Source organism: Rissa tridactyla, chromosome 18 (assembly GCF_028500815.1).
Source record: "Rissa tridactyla isolate bRisTri1 chromosome 18, bRisTri1.patW.cur.20221130, whole genome shotgun sequence".
Lineage (NCBI taxonomy): Eukaryota > Metazoa > Chordata > Aves > Charadriiformes > Laridae > Rissa > Rissa tridactyla.
The window spans coordinates 996,612-1,020,674 of NC_071483.1; the positions used below are offsets into that span (position 1 = coordinate 996,612).

General features: G+C 60.5%; 1 protein-coding gene across 1 annotated transcript; it reads left to right on the top strand.

The window, feature by feature from the left end:
• Window positions 1–11,845: 11,845 nt before the first annotated feature.
• RIMS3 (regulating synaptic membrane exocytosis 3) lies at window positions 11,846–17,132 on the top strand. Its single transcript, XM_054223955.1, is given in 9 exon segments — window positions 11,846–12,197; window positions 12,200–12,235; window positions 12,515–12,546; window positions 12,548–12,788; window positions 14,276–14,417; window positions 14,531–14,643; window positions 16,314–16,415; window positions 16,531–16,670; window positions 16,881–17,132. Coding segments are annotated over 9 exon segments (1,371 nt in total). The 3' UTR covers window positions 17,094–17,132.
• Window positions 17,133–24,063: the final 6,931 nt, after the last annotated feature.

The following is a 24,063-nucleotide window of genomic DNA, read 5'->3' on the forward strand; positions in this document are numbered from 1 at the left end:
ACAGATCAACCACACTGTCTTTCCCAGTAGGATACTGGTGAGCCCACGTGACCCGGTTGCTCCCTGCAGAACGGCAAAAGGAGGTTTTACAGCATCTCCGTGTAGCTCCTTTTCCTGCGAGAAGTGGGACACGGCGCAGGAGCGGGAGCGCAGGCTGCAGAGCTGACGCAGCACCGACAGTCTCCCCGAGCACCGGCAGCAACCTGCTCCCCCCCGGGGGCGAGGGCTCCAGCGGTGCCAAGGGGACAAACCCCTCTGCCCACCCGGGGCCCTCCCCACAGCCCGGCGCTCTGGAGGGGGCCTGGGGCAGCATTGGTCTGGAAAACACTGCAAAACACGCTGGGTTTACCCAGTCCCAGCATAAACCATCCTCTCCCCATAACCCTTCACGAGGAGCAGCTCTCCCTCCCCGACGCCCAGCCCCAGGGCAGCCCCCTGGAATTTCTGCCCCTTCTTTGTGTTTCCTGTTGCCCTCTACATCCACCTCTTGCCAGGACAAGCAGCGGCCGCGCCAGGGGCGGATCTCTGCCCTGCAGAGGCAGGGTAAAGGCAGCACGTGGCACTCGGAATCCCGGGGGTCGATCCATGCAGGGCCACCACGTTTTGGGCTGCCTACGATGGCGGGGCTGGCAAAGCCTCTTCCGCGCTTCCCGTTAACTCACAGCCAGCACACTCGTCCCCCTGTGCCACACGCTGCCGATGGCCCCTGCAATACCACAAAGCCGAGCCCCGCGAATCCTCTTACGTGGGTTTTACCGGAGTAATCGCATTAAACCACCCCCTTTTTGCCGGCACAAAACCAAAACGTAAAGGAGAAGGTGGTGAGGAGCCAACAAACCGGAGAGCTGAGCTCCTTAACGAATTAAGAGACATTAAAAGATGGGAGAGCCCGATGGGATCCCAGCGCAAGACCAAGTCTGGGGCTTTTGTCCATCCCGCTCCAGAGAAGCGCTTCCCAGGGCTGCGGGGGCTGTCGGTGCCGCACACCCCTGGCCCTGAGTGCGTCTCTCCCGGCGGGAGGTCGCCAAGGGATCCCGGAGCAACCCGCACGGGGAAGCAGAAAACCAGAGTCAGTCAGAAACTTTCCTGCCAGTGGAACTGAAAATGTTGTCATTATTATTTTATTATTGCCGTGAAACTTCATGTTTTATCATTAAAATATGGACGTTGAAAAAAACCCAAAATGTTGGGAGGAGAGGCTTTTCACCACCGAGTCACGTGTTACCACTATCTCTCCCCCCAAAACAATATGTTCCCAGGACTGACACTTTCCCCACAAAGCTGGAAGTTTTCTTTGATGAAATAGCCTTCCTTACCGAGATATTTTCAGCCAGTTTTTCTAAATATTACTCATAAAGGCCCCCTCCAGACAACCTCTCTCCCTCCCTGAGTTTGTTTATATGCTTTGAATTCTGTTAGGAAACCATCTCCCTACTTCAGCGATGTTTTATCCAAGTTTCCATATTTAGTTCTTTCAGCTATTCCTGCTCCTTAACCAGCTTTCCCGTGCACGACACCAGGACCCGATCACATCCTGGCTCTCCCAAGCGTCCCCTTCCCCTCCAGCAGCCACCCCATCCTCCCTGCTCCGGCCCACCTGGGGGCTGCAGTCCCAAATCACCCCCCAGGCCCTCACGCCAATCCGGAGGCTTTGCCCACGAGGGCCGGGTGGTTCCCCGCAGCCCAGGGAGCCTGTGGCAGCCCCGGGACCCCCGGCATGGCGAGGATGGAGAGCCCACCCTCTGGGAAAGTCAAACCCGGCGTTATTTTAGGGAGGGACAGAGTTAAAGTTGGCGAAGGAGGGTTTCCTCCTGGCACGTGGCTCCATGTCAGCCGCGGTGTGCAGCCTGCAGAGGAAACGCAGGGAAAGCACTGGAGGAATTTACCACGAGTAAAAAGAGACACTGCTTAGAGAGAAATTAGCGTCGGTATTCAGGGAGCCAAGGTGAGTCCAAGGGCAGCACGGGAACCGGGGCTGCTTCTCCGCTCAAACTTTCTCCTTTGGAAGGAAGTAGGGCACAAGAAGTGCCCCCTCGGTCCCCGTCCCCCCGGGAGGGCCACGCTCGCTCTCTGGCAGCAGCCGAAAGGCTGGGAGCACGAGGAGACAGCGGGGATCGGAGCCGGGAGGTTTATGTGTTCCCGAAGGAGCAGGCACCGCGGCCACCCAGGAGGAGCAGGGACCGGCTGGCAGCACTTCAGGTCTGGCTGGAGGCTCCCGTGGGCAACACTGGGGGGCTGATGGGCGTGGGGTCTGGCTGGTGACTCTTGGGGTCCGGCTGGCAACTCTTGGGGTCCGGCTGGTGGGACAAGGGTCAGGTTGGCAGCTCTTGGGGTCCAGTTGATGGGTGTAGGGTCTGGCTGGTGACTCTCGGGGTTTGGCTGGCAGGTGTAGAGTCCTGCTGGTGGATTTTGGGGTCCAGTCGATGGGTGTAGAGTCTGCCTGGTGACTCTCGGGGTCTGGCTGGCAGGCGTTGTGCCTGGTTGATGGGTGTAGGATCCAGCTGGAGGCTCTTGGGGTCCAGCTGGCATGGGCAGAGTCCTGCTGGTGGATTCTGGGGTCCAACTGATGGGTGTAGGGTCCAACTGGTAACTCTTGGGGTTTGACTGGCATGTGTAGGGTCCTGCTTGAGGCTCTTGGGGTCTGGTTGGTGGGTGTAGAGTCTGGCCAGTGACTCTTGTGGTCTGGCTGGTGACTCTTGGGGTCTGGCTGGCAGGTGTAGTGTGTGGTTGATGGGTGTAGGGTCCAGCTGGAGGCTCTCGGGGTCCGGCTGGCAGGAGGAGGGTGCAGCCAGCAGCCCTTAGGATCCAACTGATGGGCGCAGGGTCCAGCCGGTGGCTTTTGGGGCGCAGCCGGCAGCACCCGGCACGCTGCTGCGGGGAGCAGGACGCAGCCGGCAGCTTTCGGGGGGTGCCGTGCAGGCCCGGGTCGGACCCTCGGGGGGGACGCCGGCCCCCCTCGGCGGCAGCCCGGTCCGTCGGGGCCGGGCGCGGGGCTCCCCCGCCCGCCGCTCCCAGCAGCCCGCCGGGGCCGAGGGGAGGAGCGGGCACGGGCGGCGGCGGCGGCGGCAGCGGCGGTGAGTGCCCGCGGCGGCGGCGCGGGGTGGGGCGCTGCCGGGCGAGCGGGACGGCCACCGCCTCGGTCCCCGCGGCCACCGGCGGGGAGCGGGGCCGCACCTGCCTCGGAGCATCCCCCGCCGGCGGCCGGGGTTGGGGAGGGGCGGTGATTTTGGGGGATGCCCATCGCGGATGCGGTGCCGGGGAGGAGCGGGACGGGCGCTGCGGCAGCCCCGGGAGGGTAGAGGGGGGGTCCCGACCCGCGGTGGGACAGCCCCGGTGCTCCTCCCGCACCCCACGGCTGCCAACGAGGTGTGCCTGGCACCCCTAAAACATACTCCAGGCTCCGTGCGGAGACGTCGTACCCCAAAAACATCGCTGCACCGAAAGCATGGGGGCTGTGGCCGCGCTCTCCCCGTGCCCGAGGGCTCCCCGGCTGGGCGCCGCTGGGGCCGGTTTACCGGAGCCCTCCCCGGCTCAGGGCGGCGGGCAGCGTTTCCCAGCTAGCGGCTCGGGAACAGGAGCGCTTTTCCGTGCCATCCATCATCCCCGCTGAAAGCCCGTTGACGTCAACCCCATCCCATGCACGACGGTCCCGCCACCGGGGAAATGGGGGTTAGGGACTGGGGAAAGCAGTGGGTCCTGCCTGGGGAGGGCTTTGCCTCGGGGCCTCACCCTCCCACCGAGCAGCGCACGTAACGCCAGCACTCACCTCTTCCCGGCGTCTCCAGCCTGCGCTTTGTACATTGATTTGACTCTGCTCGGTCCGGAGAGCTTGTTCTGCCCTCCATGGCGTTTTGGGCAGGTGCTGTGGCTGGTTCTGTAGGGAAATCCATTAAAGAACTGGTGAGGAGGAGTGAAACGATGGCCCGGGACGGGCAGAGGCCCCTGCGTTGCCCCTGCTAACTCTATACTGGGGTTTCAGTAAGTGGGGAGAAGTCCGAGGGCAGTGTGGGCATCGCTTACCCCCCGCCGCGGGGAAGCACCTGAATGGGCATGGGCCTGCCTGGCCACCGCATCCGCTGTGCTGCTGCGGAGCGATGGCTGCTCTGCACCTCCAAATGGGCCCCCCCAGAGCCAGGGCCACCGCCTGGGTGCTCATACTGAGCTGCAGAGTTGTCCCGGCAGGAGGTGGTGGCCATGCCAGGCTCTGTGGTGGCCAGTGCCCACTCCCGGGGGTCTGGGAAGTGTCACCAGGGGTCTTTCGAGGCTGAGCAAAACAATTAGCCCTGGGCTGAATTGCACCACTTGGCGCGCAGGGAGCATCCCGTGGGGCTGGGCTGCTGATTTCATTAGTGCGCTGAGAGCAAGAGCCTGCGATCCCCTCGGGCCGGCAGCACAGCACAGACCCGTCGGCTTCGCTGCCAGGCACCACAGCCTGCGGACGTCCCTCGCCACCGGACAAGGGGCCGCCTGCCCGAGCCAGCCCTGGCACGGCCGGCTGCGTGGCACGGCCCCTTCCCCGAGCAGTGGAGCGGCCGCTCCCGCTCCTCTCCCCTCCAGCCCCAATTTAGACGCGTGCTGGTTTCTTTCTACATCAACACCTCTCAAAAGCCAGCCCTTCTGCTGCGCTCGCGCGGCTCTCTCGAGGAGCCACGCACCTTCTCCGACATCCCTTTGCCAGGGCAAACTCTTGCCGCCTCCCACGTCCCAGCGCTCCTGGGCTCTCGCTTCGTCCCCATTTCAGCCCCGTCATCGCGGCACCGGTCGCAGTAGCCTTTGTGGGACACGGACACCGATGAGATGGCGGTGTCTTGGTCTGCCCCTTGCACATCAAACTGGGAGGCAAATCCCCACCGGCTTCCCCCGACACCCCAGGTCCATCCTCCCACAGCTTCTCAAGCTCTTCGCAAGCTCTGCTGCCCCTCAAGCTCAGCCCCTGCGGATCGGGCCCGTGGTGGGCTCACGCCTGCTCTCGCTGCGCTGCAGCCCCCTGGGAAGCATCAGCACATTGAGGCGAGATGCAGTCTAAGGTTATGAAAACGCCTAATTCTCCTGCTTATTAAAACCCAAGCCGTGCAGCACCATCTCCTTGCATCCATTTCAATGCACTTAAAATGTTTTGTCACAGCATCTCAAATAGCAGGGAAACAGGCTCATTTAGTAATTATTTTAAAGCGATTTAGCGCGGGATTGACAGCCCTGCTGACACGCTGCGCTCGCTGCCTGCCGGGTTCAGGGGCTCCCCTAAATGTGATGCTGTGTCCGACTGCGGAGGGATCACGGTGGGACCCTCCCTGGGGTCCTCATCCTCCCCACAGACAAAGCGGCTCCCGGAGCTGGAGGTCTCTCAGCCTGAAAATAGCGAATTGCGCCTATTTTAGTTGCTGGGCAGTGGAGTGATGCGGGAGCATTTGCCCTTCGCCCCAGGCACACTTGTGTGTTGCCGTCTCCCCAGCCGAGGCACCCGTGCTCCGGAGAGCAGCGTCTCACCGGCGGCAGCACCTCGCCGGGAGCAGCCGCTCCAGCGCCTCGTCGGCCCGTCCTCCCGCTCTGCCGGGGCCGCGGGTGCCGGTGCCGGCCCAGGAGAGCTGCCCTGGCTCCTCTCGCCAGGTCAGGCACCGACCACGATGGGCGTTTGCCGCAGGCAGTGCCAGGCTCCCACCATCTCCTGGCATCGCTCCGGCTCACAGAAGCCTTCCTACGGCAAGCAAGATTTTTGCTGATCCCATAAGAAGCTTTGCTGTAATAGTGCAGCCTTAGCATTTAAAAAGCAACTTTTTCTGCAAACAGGCTGCCTCACCCCCCGGCTCCCGCTGAGCCAGCTGGGACCTGCGGGCTGGACGTGGCCGGGCAGGGTGGATTGGACCCAGTCAAACGGGGTCTGGGCTGCTGGCACCGGGCTGTCACGGGGCCATGCTCACCGATCTGCTGCTGGACACGGAGCTGGGGGGGGCCGCAGGGAACATGGGTGGGTTTGGTCACCCGTCCTGGAGCTGCAGAGCTGGTGTCTTGGTGCCAGGGAGCCCAACACGGGGCCGCGGCGTTGGGCATCTCTGCGGTGAGCAGGGGAGCGACCGGGGCAGAAGATGGTGAGATTTGAGCCCGAGGGCACTTCACAGCTCTTGCCCCGCGTGGGATACAGAGCCCTGAAAAGACAAAGCGATATTTGTAAGGCAGAAGGAGGAGGGAAAGAGGGGGCTGTTGGGTGCTGGCCACCAGTGGAAGGAAATCGGATGTTCTCTGCCAGAAGAGGAGCGCTGGTAGGAGCAGCAGAAAGCCGGAGCTGATAGCAGTCCTTCCCCTGGAGGAAGCAGCTCCATGAAATATTGATGGGATTCACACACACGGCGAGCGGTGTGAGCTGCATTGCAGAGCTCGGAGCCATGCAGCCGGGAAGGCAGCGGCTGCTGGGTAACGGGAAAAGCTCCTTCCCACAGCCCCTCCGTGCCGGTGGAGGTTAGTACTGGCCCCAGCGCTGTCGTGGTGGTACAAGCCCTCTGCCCAAGCACCGGCAAGGGGCTGTTGGGGTCTGGGTGCCGGTGACCCCATCCCCGATCCATCCTGGGGCCACCAAAGGGCCTGGGCTGGTTTCTTCTGTCCCTGCTGCCTCCCCATGGACGTGGCCCAGTTGTCAGGGCCGCCTGGCTGCAGCGTCACGCTACTCAAGGCGGCTGCTGGCAGCGGCCACATGCCCGCTCCTGTGTCCCCAGCGAGGTCCGGCTCCATCTCGAGCTGCCCATCATGGCCAAAACCAGCCCCGGGGTGCAGCCAACACAGGGACCATGAGATTTGCCCTGCCTGGTCCAGGCAGCACGTCTGTGGGATGCGAGCTGTCAAGGATGCCCCGGTGCTTGCCGCAGTGCCGTGAGCCCTCGCCACCAGACAGCTAGCCCAGCAGGCCGGGCGCAGCGGGAGCCGGCCATCCCCCAGCCACAGCCCTGCCGGGTGGCATTTGCTCCTCTGATTCTTTTATGTTGCCTAGGAAACGGCGGGATTCAGCAAAGATCTGATTTAACCGAGTGGCAGACGTCACGCAGGGACACGGGGGAAAGGGATGGCGTGGTCAGGGCACTGGCCCTGGGCTCCCGGCATCTCGGAGGGGGTTTAGCCTGAGATCAGGCCACCAGACAGGGGCAGACATGGGCTCCCACGTCCTTCCCCCCCACCCAGTGAAGGATGGCAGCGAGGTGGGTGCAGGAAGATGCCGTGTTCCTGCCTGTCCCTCCTGGAGATACTCGGTTCCTGGTCCTGGTGCTCCCAGACGGATCCCGTCTGCCAGGAGCACCGATTCCGCTGGAGCTGTGGCCCCCAGCCTGGCTGGAGATGGACACGTGCTCCGTGAGCGGGGATGGCAAGGAGCTCACCGTGGCCGAGGCGTGTGTGGGAACAGCCGGGACCAGGGAAGGTTCACCCTCCGGCACAGGACAGCGGGTTCTTGTGTGTCAGTGCTGCGCTGGAGACCCCACGCAGGGCTGTGGCTCCCGTTACCTCTCGCTCGGGCTCCCAGCGGAGCCTGTCCCCACGCACAGGACACAGAGGAGAGCGCCTGGAGCAGGAAGGCTGTTCAGACCCGATCCACCCCCGGCCTTCAGGAATACCATCCCACTGCTCATCCCAGAAGAGATGCGATGCGTTGTGTGGGTCGCTGGAAGAGCTGCTCTCCATGAAACCACCTCTCAGCCCTTGGGGACGTCCCCAGGCTGCAGCATTGGCTGCTGCCACCACCATCCCATCAGCAGGTCCGTGCAGGGACCGAGCTCTTCCCCCACACCACGACCATCGGCACTTCCCATCCCGGTGGAAAGCCTCCTGGTACCGCAGACAGACCGGGCTGTGCGGTCGCCTTCTCAGCAAAGCCCCGTGTGCCGGCACTGCCAACGCAAGCGGCTCCTGATGCTGCTCTCCCATCCCATCCCATCCCTCCCGGAGGCAGCGCCAGCACCCGACAGCAGCTCTGGTGGTTTCCCCTCCTGCTCCCATCCAAGCACAGGGTGGGATTTTGGAAAATCATCCGTCCTGGAGCGACCCAGCCAGAGCATGCCACAGAGTTTGCCCCATGGCTCTCCTCCTCTCCTTCTTCCTGCCAGGCACAGGGTTGCCAAACCTTCCTCGGACAACAGCCGGGCCTTTTCCAGGTGCCCGGGCTGGAGCACCCTCGGGTGGGAGCTGCTCCGGGGGGATCCCTGAGCACAGCCCTGGCGCAGCCCCATCCCAACTTCTCCCCTCTAAGCTCCACGTCTCCCACAAATGGAGCACATTCAGACCCATCCTTTCATTTCAAGGTTCCTGTTTTCCGTGGAGATTGTGCGGGAGGATTAATGCCGTGCCTGCCGCGCGCTTCAGCCGGAATATAACTTTGATAACCTGCCTGGGCAATGGGACACGCAGCTCCAGGAGCCGGAGTTACTTGCAAGTTCTCAGCTCATGTGCACTGAGTTGTGCCTCTTGCTGGGCAATTGAATTTGTATGAGCAACTGTCTATCAAACCTGAAGCAATTAATTAGAATTAAGTACTTTTAGGGGAAATAAGCCCTTGCCTTACTTCCCAACAGAAGGAGGAGCAGGTGCTCGTGCGCTGCGCTGCCGCGGCTCACCCTGTGTGTGGTGTGCCCTGCTCAGGGCTGGCAGCAGCAGCTCTTTACGAGCTTTGGGTTTGGTTTTATTTTTCCCCCAAAAGTGCAGATTTTAGGGCCTACCTGCTCCAGGTGTCGGCAGCATTTCAGTGTTCTCCCTGCGGGTGGGGGGCTGCAGGGGCAGCTGGGGGCAGGAGGACCCGCCGCCCTGTTGTTGGGGCTTTCCAACCCCGTCTCTCCTTGGGGACGGTCACCCTGAGGGCTTTGAGGGAGCAGAAACCCCCCAAAATCCCTCTGCCAGCTTCCCTGCTGAGGCAGCATCCCAGCCAGCCCCGCTTACTGCTGGGTGCTCATTTATCGCCTCCCTCCTCCTCCTCCTCCTCCTCCTCCTCTCCCCGCCCGCCCCCAGGGACCCTTCCCCACCTGTGTGGGGACACCACGGGCTCCTCCCTCCTTCCCCACGGCCTTTGCCAAAGCACCCAACTTCCCCCATCGATGCTTTGCCCCCCGTTTCTATCTCAGTGGGGTGTTTGGGGCCAGGGCTCCCTCTCAGCCCCGTTCCTCGCCCCTCACAGCCCCTGACACCGTGTGGGCAGTGGGATGTGCCGGCGGCGGGGCCGTACAGCTCTGATGGCCCCCCGGGGTCACCTGTGACCCCCCCACCCTTGCTCCCCACTTTTCCCAGCTCCGTCACACCCCCGCCAGGTCCGTGACACCCGGCTGGGGGGACCCAGCGGGGTGACCGGGCACCCGGAGCCTGGCCCAGGGGTGCCCCCAACCCCACCGAGGCGCATCCCGCTCCGCTGGACCGCTCTGCCCCTGCTCGGGGCTGGGAGGAGAACTGGGTCAGCCATGTAACCATGGAGATGCTGAAGGAGATGCTGAAGCAGCGCCGGCACAGCCCCGCTCTCCAGAACCCTTTAAAGATTAACCAGCCCCGTCACCCTCCGTCTCCAGCCGGGGATGGGGCTGGGGGGCTGAGCCTCCTCGGCAGGGGGAGCGGGGCGGCTGCTGCCCAGTCCTCCTCCACCTGCGCAGGGCGGTAAGATGCCTCCGTCTCCTCTTTAACTTGGGGGTGCCGGTGCGGGGAGGGCTCGGCCCCGGCAGCCTCGCCGCAGCGGCGATGGGAATGCAACAGGGAGCCCGTTTTCCTGCCGGTCGTGCTCGTCTGCGCCTTGTGCATCGGTGCCGGGCGCTGGCTGCGTGTCCGCCCCGCAGCGGAGCAGCCGGGGGGATGCTACAGCCATGACACCTCTCCCGGCTGCTCAGCCGGTGCCCGGTGGCTCCCTGCATCCCACAGCCATCCCGGTCCGTGGGGGAACGGGGCCTGGCTCGCTGGAGAAGGACGGTGCGTGGCGGCGGTAAGGGCTGGCGGGGGCTGTGGGAGCTGCCCCCCACTCCGGCGGCTCAGGGATGTGCTTCCATGGCAGGGAAGCAGGGGGCTTGCATGCGATCCAGCCGCTGCTAGAGCATCGCGGTGGTTTGTTCTGAGAATGCCGGTGTTTTGCCAATATAGAGGACAAATAAAATCTGGAGCGGGGATGAAGGGAAGCGTGGTGCCGATCTCTGCATCCCCCCACCCGCTGCTGGGGACGGGGAGCTGGGGGAGAGGCAGCATCAGGGCTGCCTGTGCCGGCTGGGCATGCTGTGGCGGTGGCCAGAGATGCTGTGGTGGTGGCCGGGCATGCTGTGGCGGTGGCCAGGGATGCTGTGGCGGTGGCCGGGCATGCTGTGGCGGTGGCCAGGGATGCTGTGGTGGTGGCTGGGCATGCTGTGGCGGTGGCCGGGGATGCTGTGGCGGTGGCCGAGGATGCCGTGGTGGTGGCCAGGGATGCTGTGGCGGTGGCCAAGGCTGTCTCGGCGATGGCACCCACAGGCTCTGGAGCTCTTGGTGCTCGGGCTCCGGCTGGGCTCCACTCAGCAGCGAGCACCGGGCACCCCGTGATCCCCCCGTCTGTCACCCGCTCCCCGCAGAGGCCAGAGGCAGATTGGGAAAAGAGATAGGGGGTAAAATTATGGGCAGGGTAAAGAAAATCCTTCCCTTGGGCTGAGGAGCCTGCGCTCCCCGTCCTTTGCAGTGGATTATCCCCGTGTGTGTTGCATTGGGAATGATCCCATTAGCGCTGTGCTCTCCTGATCTAATTTGCCTCCACCAGAGCCTGGTGCTCTCCTGGCGGCTGAAGCGCCGAGCGGGGAAAACAGCAGTGGGAGCCTTTTGTGTGTTCCTGGCGGGGGAAATTACGGGGCTGGGTTGTGCCAGAGCCCTTCTCGCCCGTGAAGCCGCCGGGAGAGGCCCGAGCCGGGCGCTGCACCCGGCTGAGCCCCTGCAGAGGGACGGCGCTTGTTTTGGCACGGTCTCGCGGCAGGTTTGCAGGTGGGGAAACTGAGGCATGGGGTCGGGAAGCTGAGGACGCACTGAGGCTGCGGTTGGGATCCATTCCTTGTGGCATGCTGAGAAACCCCAGCCCTTGTGAGCGGCCACAGCGGGTTTAGAGCCTGGAGAGTGGCGGGCGGCGTTGGAAAACGCTCATCCCAAAGGTCCCGGGGGTAGCGGCTCAGCCCCGACTCCTCCTCGAGGAGACGCTGAGCGTAGGGCAAGCGCTGCTGGCTGCTCTCGCCCGTCTCGGCTTGGCGCGATGGCCGGCTCCGGAGCTGGTGCTCACCCCACACCGACGGCTTTATCCAAGGGCTCGAACCCTCCTGTGGGGGGCTCGGCAGCAAAGGCAGGGCCCTCCATGGGATGTACACAAGGGGAAGCATGTGCTGCGGTCGTGGTGCACCCCCAAATCTTGCCGAACGCAAGCGGCCGTGCCGGGGTCCCGCTCGGGAACGAGCAGGGCTGGGGTGAAAGCGGTGGGACATGGCTACGCACTCACCCGGGCAGAGCAGGGGCGGGGGGAAACACCAGCCAGACGGGAAACGGGGGGCGGCTGCTGCTCTCTGGGGCTCATTAATGATATTAATGACTAATCGCCCACTTGCCCCTGTTCGCATCCCTTCTGCAATTGATAAATCAGCGGTGCTGGAGCCCAGCCTGCGGCTCCCGTCGGGTCTCAGCCCAGCCCTGCCCTGCGAAGCTCCTTCCCCCGAGGGCAGCAGGCAGCAGAAGCCCCTGCCGTGCCCCACTGCCCGTCCCCAGCCAGAACTCGTCCTCGACGCTTGCAGCCGTCACTCTCTCTCTCGAAAGAGAAATATTTTTCCAGGCGTTGCCTCCATCCATTATCATAAAGTGGCTTCACTTGGCCTGGAGTTAATAATTCACCTTTCCTTGGAAGATGGATGCTCCCATCCCGCTGGAGTTTAAATATTCATGGGGAAGGGAAGGGAGCCACCGCTGCGCCGCGCGGGAGGTCTGGCAGCCGCGTCGCAGCCTCTGCCGCCGGCGAACGCCCCACACCCTGGCACCCCCAGAACCCCCAGCGGGGTCCCTCCAGGCTCCGGCGGCTGCCGGGGCTCCACGGTGGAGCCGGGTGGCAGGTGGCCATGTCAGGGCACAGCGGGGGTGCTGCAGCCGCCGTGAGGAGGAGGAGACGCGCGGGAGGAACTTTGCTGGTTGCAATGTTGGATACCTTCAGCGGAGGTGGACGGGGCTGTCCCCAAGCCTCAGCGTCACCTCCTGCTCCTGAGCCTGGGGGCTGGTGACGCACCGAGCCCTCTGCCCACCGGTGGCTCCCTCCTGGCCACCATGGGCTGTCTGGGTCCCATGGGACAAGGCTGGTGGGTCCGCCCCATGCAGGGGGGTCCTGCACCCCTTCCCTCGCCAGCCCCGGGTGGGTAACATTGGCGCTGGTGGGTTGTGCCACCTGAATGCCATGGCTTTGGGGGATCATCCATCCCCGTGTGGCTGCTCCGGGTGGGAGCGTGGTGACGTGGCCAGTGCCACCGCCTGGCGTTGCTGGCCTTGACGCGTCCCCTGGCTTTTCCACCCCCCCCCCCCCCGCCAGCTGATCCCACCCAGCAGAGCCGGGGCCGGCGAGCAGGCGAGCGAGCGGCTGACCATGTTCAACGGGGATGCCAGCTCCTCGGCGGCCAGGAGCGTCGTCCGCAGCTCCAGCATCAGCGGCGAGATGTACAACATCGAGAGGAGCGCGCGGGGCAGCGCCGACTCCGTCACCATCACCGCCAGCAAGAAGCGACGCTCCAGCCTGGGCGCCAAGATGGTGGCCATCGTGGGGCTGTCCCAGTGGAGCAAGAGCACGCTGCAGCTCAACCAGACCGGTGAGACCCCCCCTCCCGGATCCCCACATCCCCCCCGGCACCCCCAGAGCCCTCCCTTTGCTTTTAGGAGAGGGGCAGGCTCCCGGCTGCCCACAGCGATGCTCGAGCCGCATGTGTTTGATGGAAACACCTAAAAAAGCCCAACACAACCCCCCCCAGCACTTCTCCAGGTGTCAAATCCATCGGCAAACCTGAGGCGGGGACGTTGCTGGAGCTCTGCCAGTGGGGGGGGGGGGGATGGATCTGGGCTCCGTGTCCCCCCCCAAGTAACGGCCAGTCCCGGCTGCGGGCAGGGAGGGAGCTCGGAGAAAGGACTTGTCAAACGCTCCGGCTCTGGGAAATATTTAAATGCTTAAAATAGCTTTTTAAAGGGTGGGAGAAGCAAAAAAGCTCATTTTAGTGCAGACTTTCTCTCTAGTTATCGCTTTTTTATTCTGGTTCTTGTTGGCATTTCATGATTCGGGAGATGTTCTGTAAAGGGAGGAGTTAATTGGGAGCCCCGCACATCCCAGGTGTTTCTGAAGGGCTATAATTATCCCCAGGAGCCAGGTGAGAGGTGCCGGAGCGGGGCAGAGCCACACCTGGGGACGGCGGGACCGGGACCCTTGGGGCTACGGGTGCCCAGGGGAGCAGCGCCTGCGCCGGGGGGGCTGCCAGGGCCAGGCAAATGCTTCCATGGGGGGGGCCCAGAGTGAGCAGGACAAACCTGGCTCCCCCAGGAGCAACCGCGGCGCTGTGCTGACACACGCACGGTCACGCAGCGGGAGCGGGGCTGCCGGCGGTGCCAGGGATGCCGGCAATGCCAGGGCTGCCGGCGGTGCCAGGGATGGATGCTGGGTCCACGCTCCTCCTTCTGCCATCTGCCGCCACTGGGGACATGTGGCAGCAGGGACAGTGTGACCGCGTGGAGAAAGGGAGACTTTGCTGATCAGCCCGTGTTGGGGCTGTTCCTGTTTGCGGCACCCGGGGGGGGCCGTGGGACACCCGTCCCCTGCGGCACGGGGACGTCGTCACGTGTCAACGGGGCTCTGGGGATTTTGGAGGCCGGGAGGTGGCTCTGCAGCAGTTGCTGGGATGGTGTCAGCACACGTGAGCTGAGTCTGGCAGGTCTCAGCACACGGGGGAGGTGACTGCGGTGCGGGGGGGCTCTCAGCCACGCAAAGGCACGATGGCGAGGGCTGTGGGGAGAGATGGGGCTGGGACACAGGGGGTGCGGGCAGCCCGTGGCTCTCCAGCAGGGTGTGAGTGGCACCGGGACACGTGCCTGCACGGGGTCCTGCAGGGTTTCATCCCCAGGGATGAAATCCGAATCACTAAATCACGCTGAGTAACGTACCGAAAGTGGGGAGCAGCACGTGGGGAGGCTCCGGCCGTGCCCGGCATCCCGGTTTGTCCGTCTGGTTTGACGCCCATCCCGCAGGAGGGTGTGGGGGCAGCCAGCGCTTCCCGGGCTCATCCCTGGGCTCACCCCCTGTCTCGGCTTCCAGAGGGTGGCCCCAAAAAGCTGCGCAGCAACATCCGGAGGAGCACGGAGACTGGCATCGCGGTGGAGATGAGGACCAGGGTCACCCGACAAGGCAGCCGGGAGTCCACTGACGGCAGCACCAACAGCAACAGCTCCGACGGCACGTAAGGCACCGCGCAGGGGGGCCGGGAGCTGGGGTGGGCATCCCCCCCGCGCTGCCGGGGGCTCTCACTTCAGCCCGATGCTCCACGGAAGCCCTTTGCCCTCCCTGGCGCAGGTTCATCTTCCCCACGACCCGTCTGGGCGCCGAGAGCCAGTTCAGCGATTTCCTCGACGGGCTGGGGCCGGGCCAGCTGGTGGGACGGCAAACGCTGGCGACCCCGCCGATGGGTGAGTGCCGGCCGCGGGGGGGTCCCTGCCCGGGCAGGGGGTGCCGGTGCCATCTCCCGCCCCGCGGAGCGAGGGTTGGGGTTGCGTTTTGGCTGGTGCGGGGCTGGGCAGGGCAGAAGGATGCTCCAGCGAGAGGGAAGGGGCTGCGCGGGGGGGAAGCAGCTGTGTGCTGCTCCATGGGGCACTGGCTCCGGGGGACAGGCTTGATCCCGGCAACATCCTATGCCGAGCACATGCCGGGGGGGTGCATGGCTTGCAGGAGCCCTGGCCTTCCCTGCTGCTCCCGCTGCCGGCTCCGCACCGGGAGGGAACGTCACGCAGGGCTCCGGGCAGGACACCCGCCGGGGGAAGCAGCAGCTCTGCCTTTTCCCGAGGCCTCTCCTCTGCAGCAGCTCCTCCGAGCATCCCGCCGCAGAGGGGACCCAACTAAATCACCTTTCGTTCCGTTTTTCCCTTTTAAATCCAAAATGGCTACGGAAAGTCCCCCCATGAATTTGAATTTCCAGCCAGCAGCAGCGTGTCCCTGGCTGCTCCCAGGACACACCGAGGTGTCTGCCCCGTGTCCTGCTGTGGGGCCGGAGCTGCCGGCAGCGGGGAGAACTGCCCCGGGGGGGACACACCAGGGTCCCGTGTCCTGCCCCCCCGTCCCCACGGCACAGGGACCTGGTCCTGCTGGCCCCGCATAAACCCCCGAGAGGGTGGGAGGGAAGGGAAGGGGGGCAGTTGGACCCCTCTGGGTTTGCCCACCTCCCCCGGGAGGGGACATGTCCGGCTTCCCCTGGGACAAGGTCCCACAGTGCCGAATCCCTACAGCATCAGCCGGTTCCTGGCGCAGCCCCCGGTGCTGTCCCCTGACTTGCTGTTGAAATGCCGAGTGTGTTTTGAGACCATCCAGGTTCATCTCGCTCCTATTAAACCCCACTGGGACGTCAGCTCACCCCTTCCCCGTCCCCATTCTCCCCCCCCTGGGGCCACAAGGCAGCGAGCGACGGGGACCCGCCAGCCAAGGGACGTACGTATGTACGGGCAGGACAGCGTAAGTGGGAGAACAACTTCACCCCGAGATCCAGAGGTGCCCGGCCACATTTCCTCCCGCAGACGCCCCTCCGCAGGGAGCGGGGAAGGACCCCAGTGAAGCACCGGGGAGATGGGGGCTGGTGGGTGCTGGCCCCCGGGGGGTGCTCGGCCACCGACCCCTCCTGCTCTTGCCAGGGTCTCGCCTCCCCCCCCCGGCTGAGGGCATCGCCCGGCCAAGGCACCTCCCCGGTTAATCCCAGACCCTTTTCCCATCACGAGGGAAAAAACGCCACCAACGAGGCTGCCGTGGGATGGAGCCAGTGGGGAGGGTGGGGAGTGGGGGGCTCTCACCTCTCTCTTTGCTGCTCCCATCTAAGCGTCTTCACATCAGCTCGGCTTTGTCCTTCCTCTAAATTCAGGATAAGTCACGCTCCGGCGGCGGGATGCTCGGGGCGCTTGAGCGCTGGGTGCTGAGGAGGGGGCGCAGGCGGTGGCAGGGGGGGAAGGGGCTGCCGGGCCCCAGAGACGACAGCTCCCGCCGGCTTTTCGGCAGCACCAAACGGGAGAGCTGGGGGGCACGCGGGGCTGCGGCTGTCCCCGGTGGGAGGTGGCCATCGGGAAGGTGCTGAGCGCGTCTCATCCCCCCGCCCCAGGTGATGTCCATGTCGGCATGGCTGACCGGAACGGGCAGCTGGAGGTGGAGGTGATCCAGGCCAGGGGGCTCATCCCGAAGATGGGCTCCAAGTCCATCCCTGGTAGGTGGCTGGGGAGGGAGGGGGTCAGAGGGGGAGTGCTGGGGACGGGCGCTGTGCTGGGACCGTCGCAGGAGCCAGCTCCGAGTCAGCGTTTCTCACCCGTTTTCCAACGCAGCCACCTACGTGAAGGTTTACCTGTTGGAGAACGGCGTCTGCCTGGCCAAGAAGAAGACCAAGGTGGTGAAGAAAACCTGTGACCCGTCCTACCAGCAGCCTCTACTCTTCGAGGAGAGTCCCCAGGGCAAAGTCCTGCAGGTGACGCGCGCCCCGCACAGATTCTGGGGGACAGGGCAGGATCAGGGGAGCGAGGACAGGGCATAGAAACGCAGTGTCCTCACTGCTGTCCTTCAGACTGTAGCCTCCCTGTCCTGATCACGGCCAGCCACGCTGAATTTGCCGAGTTTCCCCCCAAAACTCCCACCTGGCGAGTGGGGCAGCTCCTCCAACGCCTTCTTTGCCCCGCAGGTGATCGTCTGGGGAGATTACGGGCGCATGGACCACAAGTGCTTCATGGGGATGGCCCAGATCGTCTTGGAGGAGCTGGATCTCTCCAGCGTGGTCGCGGGCTGGTACAAACTCTTCCCCACCTCCTCCCTGGCCGACTCCAGCATCGGGCCCCTGACGCGCCGCCTCTCCCAGTCCTCCCTGGAGAGCTCCACCAGCCCCTCCTGCCCGTAGGCACAGCTCGGTGGGAGAGACCGGGAGGCGAAAGGAGACGTCCTGACCTACCAAAACTGTTAGTGGAGAGCTGTAAATATCCCGTCTTTTTTTTTTTTTTCTTCCTTTTTTTCCTTTTTTTTTTTTTTTTTTTTAAGTCTCCTTCCCGAAACAAACCTGCTCTCGACCCGCTCCCCCCCGAGCACGCGTCCCGGCACGCAGAGGGGGATGCTGCAGAGGGAGCGAGGACCGTGTGTTTTGAGACAGGGGAAGGAGAAGCAAACCCCCCACACACACCCCGGAGGGCTGCGACACCGACCGCCCCCGAGACTGTTACCGCACCTCGTCCCGCCGGGAAGGAATGGAAGCGACACGTTTCTCTCCCGACCACCCGGCGAGAGCATCTCGGTCCGATTCATTCAGCGCCGCTGCCGAGCAGCGCCTCGACGAGGTTTCTGTTCCTCCGATTCCATTTCCTTGCCTCCGAGGAAAAGGCAGCTTTGCAAAGGAAAAAAAAAAAACAAAAACTCAGAAAAAAAATCCAACTCAGCACTATTATTTTTTTTTTCCCCCCAAGGAATGTAGCATCTTCTATTATGTAGCTTTGCCACGTGCTAACAACACACTCACTCTCTGCAATATCTAAGAGACTCCGGATGGACCGGAAACATCTGCCAGTCACTTCCCGTTTGTTCGTTTTCCAACACAAATCCCGCCACACTGAGCAAGCACTTCTGGTGGCCATTTTTCTTTTTTATTTAACTTTTTTTTTTTTTTGGTAGCATGTAGCCTGTGACCAGTGACATTGCCAAAGCGCGAGAGGACAGAAAAAGGTGCACTCGCCTCCCCTGAGCACGAGCTGGTCTCAGCCTCCTGTGTCACCACTGGCCCTGGGCTTGCGCAGCCAAAGCAAGACCCGGAATATAAACTCTGTGATGCCTCACGTGGAAGTTGGAGTCAGGAGAAGGTGACACGACCCAGCAGGAAAACCGCGATGCTGGTGGATCGTCTGGCTCCCGGCCCCTTCCTCCCGCGAGGGCCAGCTCGGGGTCCGGGATGCTCTCCGTGGATCAGGGATGTTCTCCTCGGATCCGGGATGCTCTCCTGGGGCCCGGGATGTTCTCCTCGGCTCCAGGCTGCTCCCCTCAATACTTGAATTCCAAGTAGGAGCCGAGGGTTGGCCGGCCCCGCGGCAGGACGCACCTTTCTCCAACTCTCGACTTGTTGGTACGCTACAGGGGAACATCTCAACAGCATCTTCTGCTGATCTGGAATTGGGGTGACTGAGAGGTTACGAACAAAGGACTAAATGCTTTGACTTTATTATCAGGATGAGTGTTTTGGGTTTTTTGTTTGTATGTTTTGTTTGTTTTTAAAGCAGCATTTTGGTTCCCCCCCGAGGGACCAGTTCTTGTAGCAAAACCAAGAATTACGGAAGCTTTTTTTGAAGGTGCCTAATGAAATTTGCTGAAAATACTCAGGGGAGACACCACTAGAAACTCTGGTTTCTTCATAAAATATACTTAACACAATGACTGTCCTGAAGGATCAGTTTCCAAAAGAGAGAAAAAAACAAACAACCAACACACCAAAAGATGAGCAGTCGTGAGACTGGAAGAGGACGAGAGGTGAATGGGGAATTGTCACCGAGCAGACAGCTCTGACCTTCAGTCTCTAACACAGATCAACCCACAGCACAGTTGGGATTTTTTACAGTTATTTCTTGGCAAAGCAGAGAATTCCACAATGCACAGAGCACAACAAACCAACCTGTGGTTCTCCTGGTGACGCCGGGAACGATGAACCAGCTCGAAGCTGTTGCCAGAACGGAACAAAAGCAAACCCGCAGGAACAGCCCGTTGCAGTGAAGCTCTTCCCTCCACAACCCCCAAAACGGGGGTCAGCGAAACTCCGCTGCTCGGCGGCTCGTTTACCCGACACCGCGAGGATTTTAGTGACATCGTGTCAAGGAATTTCAGCGACATCGTGTCAAGGAATTTCAGCTGCTATGGTGGATTTTGGAACTTCACAAGTCAAAAAAAATCACTGTAGACCTCTGAGAAGAGAGGGAGCTGGATGCTGCTGACCCAGGGATGGAGAGCGGTCTGCCCAAGACCCCGGTACCTGCCTCCTCAAGGATTAAATCCTCGTTTCCCAGAGCGGGAAGCGCTCGTTCGAGCGACACGCGCTGGTTTCTGAGCTCGTGCTGAATGTCAGTGTGCAGGACGGCGGGACGCACGGACAGCCGCAGGCGGTTTGGGAAAGCAAACGCGGTGCCCTGACTGCCGGGATGGGGATAAACAACGGGCTGAACACGACGTTCCTTCCGAGCACGGAGCAGTTAGATGAGGCCAGCGACGCCTGCATGAGGCTAAACTTTCTCTGCCCTGGCGTGCTGGAATTTTGAATACACGTGAGGGAAGGCATCTTAAGAGGAAAAGCTTTCTGCTCCTTCAAGCTAACATTATTTGCTTTTGCTTTACAAACTCTATTTCAACAGGAAAAGGAAAAATTTGCCTGTGGCAGGACAATAAACCATGTCCACGGGGAACGGAACAGCAGCGTGGGCAGAGCTCTGTGGGTATTTTCTGCTCACTGGTGCGGAGACAGCATCCCACCCCCTTCCAGCACGGAGCCGGCTGGCTGTGCAGCTCTCCAGGGAGGCGCAGAGCTTTCCCGGTCCCTCTCTCCACGCGCAACACAAGGCTTTTCTGGAGCTGGAGAACCGACGCGGGCGCCGAGCAGCAGCAGCCCCGGGGCAGCCGGACCCACAGCAGCAGATGCCTCAGGTCCAGCAAAAGGCTCGCTGGTTCCGCACCCCGTGAAAACCTGCCCTTGCTGGCCCATGCAAAATCCAGGGAAAAGACCCGCCACAGCTGGAAGGCACACCTGGGTACTCCAGGGAACACAGAAAACCCAAGTACTTTGGCTTATTTATCATCATCGATAGACTGAGGGTGCATCGGAGGAGAACAGCGCAGCTCACGCCAGAACAAACCGCACCCCAGTTCTTTGCCAGTGGGGTACTCTCGTCTGCTGGGTTCGGGGGGAACGATTCCTCCTGCTCAATGAGAGACCGGCAAGGTGGAGCCACCGCGCCAGTGACTTCCAGTGACCGTCACTCACTAGACAAACTGAGATCCATCAAAACCTTAATGTCTTCACTGTCAGCAACACGCGTCCTGTCCCCCCGGGGGGCTGGGACTCACTTCTCCAGGGAAGCATCTGGGTCAGGACCCACCTTACGCCAGTGTGGAAAAACTAAAATGGGAGGAGAGATGGAAACGTGCCACGTTCACATCGCGGCATCATCTCCTTCGTGTCTCTGAGCGCCGGGGACCACGTGCCAGATGCTTTCCCTCCTCCAACAACAAGAACAAAGAGGCCAAGACACCCAGTTGCTTTCTACACCCAGAAAAACCACAAGCTTCTGGACTCCAGGTTTTTGTCTGGGGGAATGTTATATTGCAAAGGGCATTTATTTTTTTTTTTAACATACTATATGATTTGCAAAAGGTGGCTGCGCCGCCTAGGTATTATGCACTGTTATTTCCTCCCTTTCTTCCACCTTCCATCAGGAAATTCAAACCATTTGAATTTCCAGATATGTTCCCCTAGAAAGAATAATTAAGTCTTAAATGGAATTAAACTTGCAGCCCGTTTCCTACCCAGCAGCAAGTGAGCACCCAGTAGCACCCACCTGAGACACAGAAGACCTTACCATAGCCCGGCCGACAGTAGATGCTGGTGTCGGAATCAAGGCACCCTACTTGAGTAACAAGGGTGGATTTTGCCAAAATAGCCTGGAAGTTATACTTAAACATCCCCTAAACTCTAGTAAAAAAATAAAAGTCTTGGCCCCACAGCAAAGCACAGAAAGCACTAGATGATTTCGTGCCCAGGCCTAAGTTATCCCTGGGTTTTTGACAAGCCTGGAATGGGCTTTATTTGCCAAAGTTGAGTGACTGAAAATTTTCTAGGCTGCCAGAAGATGGGCCAGGCCTCTGGGCTCAATCAGAAATTAGCTCCTGTTTCACCTACGTCATAGAACGGGAGAGGATGCTTAGACAGAGTTTTCCGGAGATCAGGTGAGACACAGAACCAGTCACCTGGCCAGCAGTCACAAAACTAAACCTATTAAGTGGCTTTGGAAAATGGCACAGAACCACTGAGACGGTGGGAAATATTCCCTCCACGACCACCTTTTCCAGCTCCTAAAACCTTTTCTCCAGAAGCGGTTACAGATGTAGCTCTCAATAGCAAATACGAGACCAGGGACTGGCAGAGGAGTGGGATGGGGGTTCCCTTTGCTGGGAATCCCGTCTGTTCACCATCTCACGCGCCCGCTCCAGCAGCGACGAGACGTGAACCACCAAGCCTGCATTTGTAGGTGTTTGCCCACGTCGGTGCATGTGAGGAGTTAACGCATTTGAATACCCGTGCTCGTTTAAGTGAGCTTGCAAATACTCAGCAGCAGCGAGTACAATATAAGGGTCTTTACTGATATAAGGCCATTTATAAACACATCACCGGTGATGTTTTTCCAGGCGTAAAGAGTCTACCTTCTGTTTTCTTCCAGTTGACTCAGACACTTCTTCCCAGATTGATGTGAAACACTTGGACAACGCACATCTGTAAACTTCCTTAGGGGTGTGCATTTGGTTACTGATTTGGAAAATAACTGCATTTTAAAGGTCAAGGAACAGTGTTCAGGCACCGTTCTTCTTGATGGCTGAACTCAAAGTCTAAATGTGTTTTGCATCACAGATGGAAAAAAGATATGAAGAGCTCTCTCCCTTTTCCTTTGGGTTTTCGTGCCTCCGGACAGATCCGTAGAATTACCTTCAGGAAGGGCAAGGTTGGCAGCCCGCGATGTGCCGAAGGCGTGACGGCCCGCCCCGGTGTTTCTCTAGCAAAGCTGTTTCAACTGGAAGTCTTCCTTCTACTCCACGGCCGCAGGCACAGAGAACACCCCAACCCTTGGCTGGTTGTTAGAGGTGCAGGAGTTACGTGTAGGAGCTAAAAAGAAGGTTGAAAGGCTGCAGAAAAGATTTCCTATGGAAAAAAAGCCAGCCTCTGCAGCAAGCAGGGTTGGAATGGGTGGGGTACAGACGTGCTACGCGTAACGCAGATGAAGTCCCACAAAACAGACTCAGTGACCTGATGTGACAGTCACACTCACCTTAACCGAGCTGGTCCGTATTTGGGGAAGATGTAGGTTTTAAAAGTAGACTTAGAAAAAATGTACAGTAAAGGGCCTAAGTGTTTGTCTTGCTGTCCGAATAACCGCCGCACTGTTTGACCCCCATCATCTGCCTCGGGCACAGACGCCAGGATGGCGCATGGGAGCACCCAGGGATCCCGGAGAAAGCAGCTCGGTTGGCAGCTGCCCCCGGGACCCAGGAGCTGGAGTGTGACCACTGGGCCTGTCTGAGCTCCGATTATCGGTATACCTCATTTATTATTTTTTTTTCCCCTTCTTTTTCTCTTTTTTTTTTTTTTTAAAGAACCAGAGCTTAGCGCGCTCTATCACATTCAGGTTATTTTTCCGTTGTACCTGTGCAATGAAGAGCAATGCCACGGGGTGTGCATTGACCACCTGCTGCCAGCCCCACCTCTGCTTCGTTTAGCACTTGCACTATTGATCGCCGAGCGAAAGGGCACGGGAAGCAAGAGGCCAGAGCGCTTCCCTGCAGGGAGGGATGGTTCGGCTGGACAGTAGGTACTGCCCTGGTAAAAAGGATGTAGATAAAAGCGGTCCAAAGGCTGCCCCTTAGCCCGGCACAGGCGGGTTTTTGCAGTCCTGCTCCCCTAAAAAGTCCTCCCCTCCCACCGAGGAGGCGAGCATCGCGGGTGCGATGGGCCGAGGACGGTGCTGCTGCTCTCGGAGGGGCACTAAGCCCTCGCTAAAGCTTTTGTCTGTCCCGCGGCTGGAGCGAGGGAGCCTCGGCAGCGGGCAGAAAGGGCGTCCCTCCAGCGGGACGACGGGCATTGAATATCAATCCCATTTCCAAACAGGAGCGCTGTCCGAATATATTCACTAGATCCCCGTACTCGCTAAAAAAAGGGACCTTTGCCCTAACGCTTGCAGTGAAGCGACACTTGATGCCAGAGAGCCTCCGGACGGAGCAGCACCCCCGCCTTGTCCCCAGCTGGCCAGGGACCCTGGCAGCGGATGCCTCTTGAATGTTAGCACTTTGAAGTTGGTGGCCTTGTTTTCTTAAAAGGGCTTGATCTTTTCATGCAGTTAAAAGTAAATAATCGTCCCCATCATGTTGTCCTACTCCCCACCTCAAAATTAAGCGATGAACAAGCACCTGGACCGTTTAAGACATTGTCCAGGACTCAAGAATCTGTCATTAATCTCAGAAGTTTATACCTCAAATATAAAAACATATACATCCGTCTTAGTGACAACACTTGGTAAAGTAGCAGCTCCAAGTCTGAACTGAACTGTGTCCTTGAATTTGCTTACTAATGGCACCAGGAGAAAAAACCAAACCCACAGACGCACACAGAGAAAAGCACCAACTCATTTTTCGGAAGCAACCAAACTGAAGCATTCATCCTATCCAAAAATTCAGAATTTATATTCCCAAAGATGACACATGAGGAATTTTACCTATACCTTACAAGTCTTTAAATACAGCCCATGCCTTTTAAACTGCGTTAGTCCCCCCAGAAGTACGAGGGGCCAGAATATGAGCACACACTGGCACAGAAAATGCACATAAAGGGTCCAAGGCTATTAAAGGTATGAGGCAGTGAGAGATGCACCCAGAACAGCTCAGCCAGCCGTTTCTAACCATCGCCTTTTCCTCCCGGTAGCTGCTTTGGAAGGCTCAGATGAGCATCTTGACGGGTGCATCATACAAAAGCGATACGGCCACGCAAGGACACAGAAGTCTAGGCTACTTCCCATTTTCCATCCTTAAGTCCCCAACAAGTTGCATTGGGAAGAATTTCCTAAAGCAAGGGTCCCATTAGACTG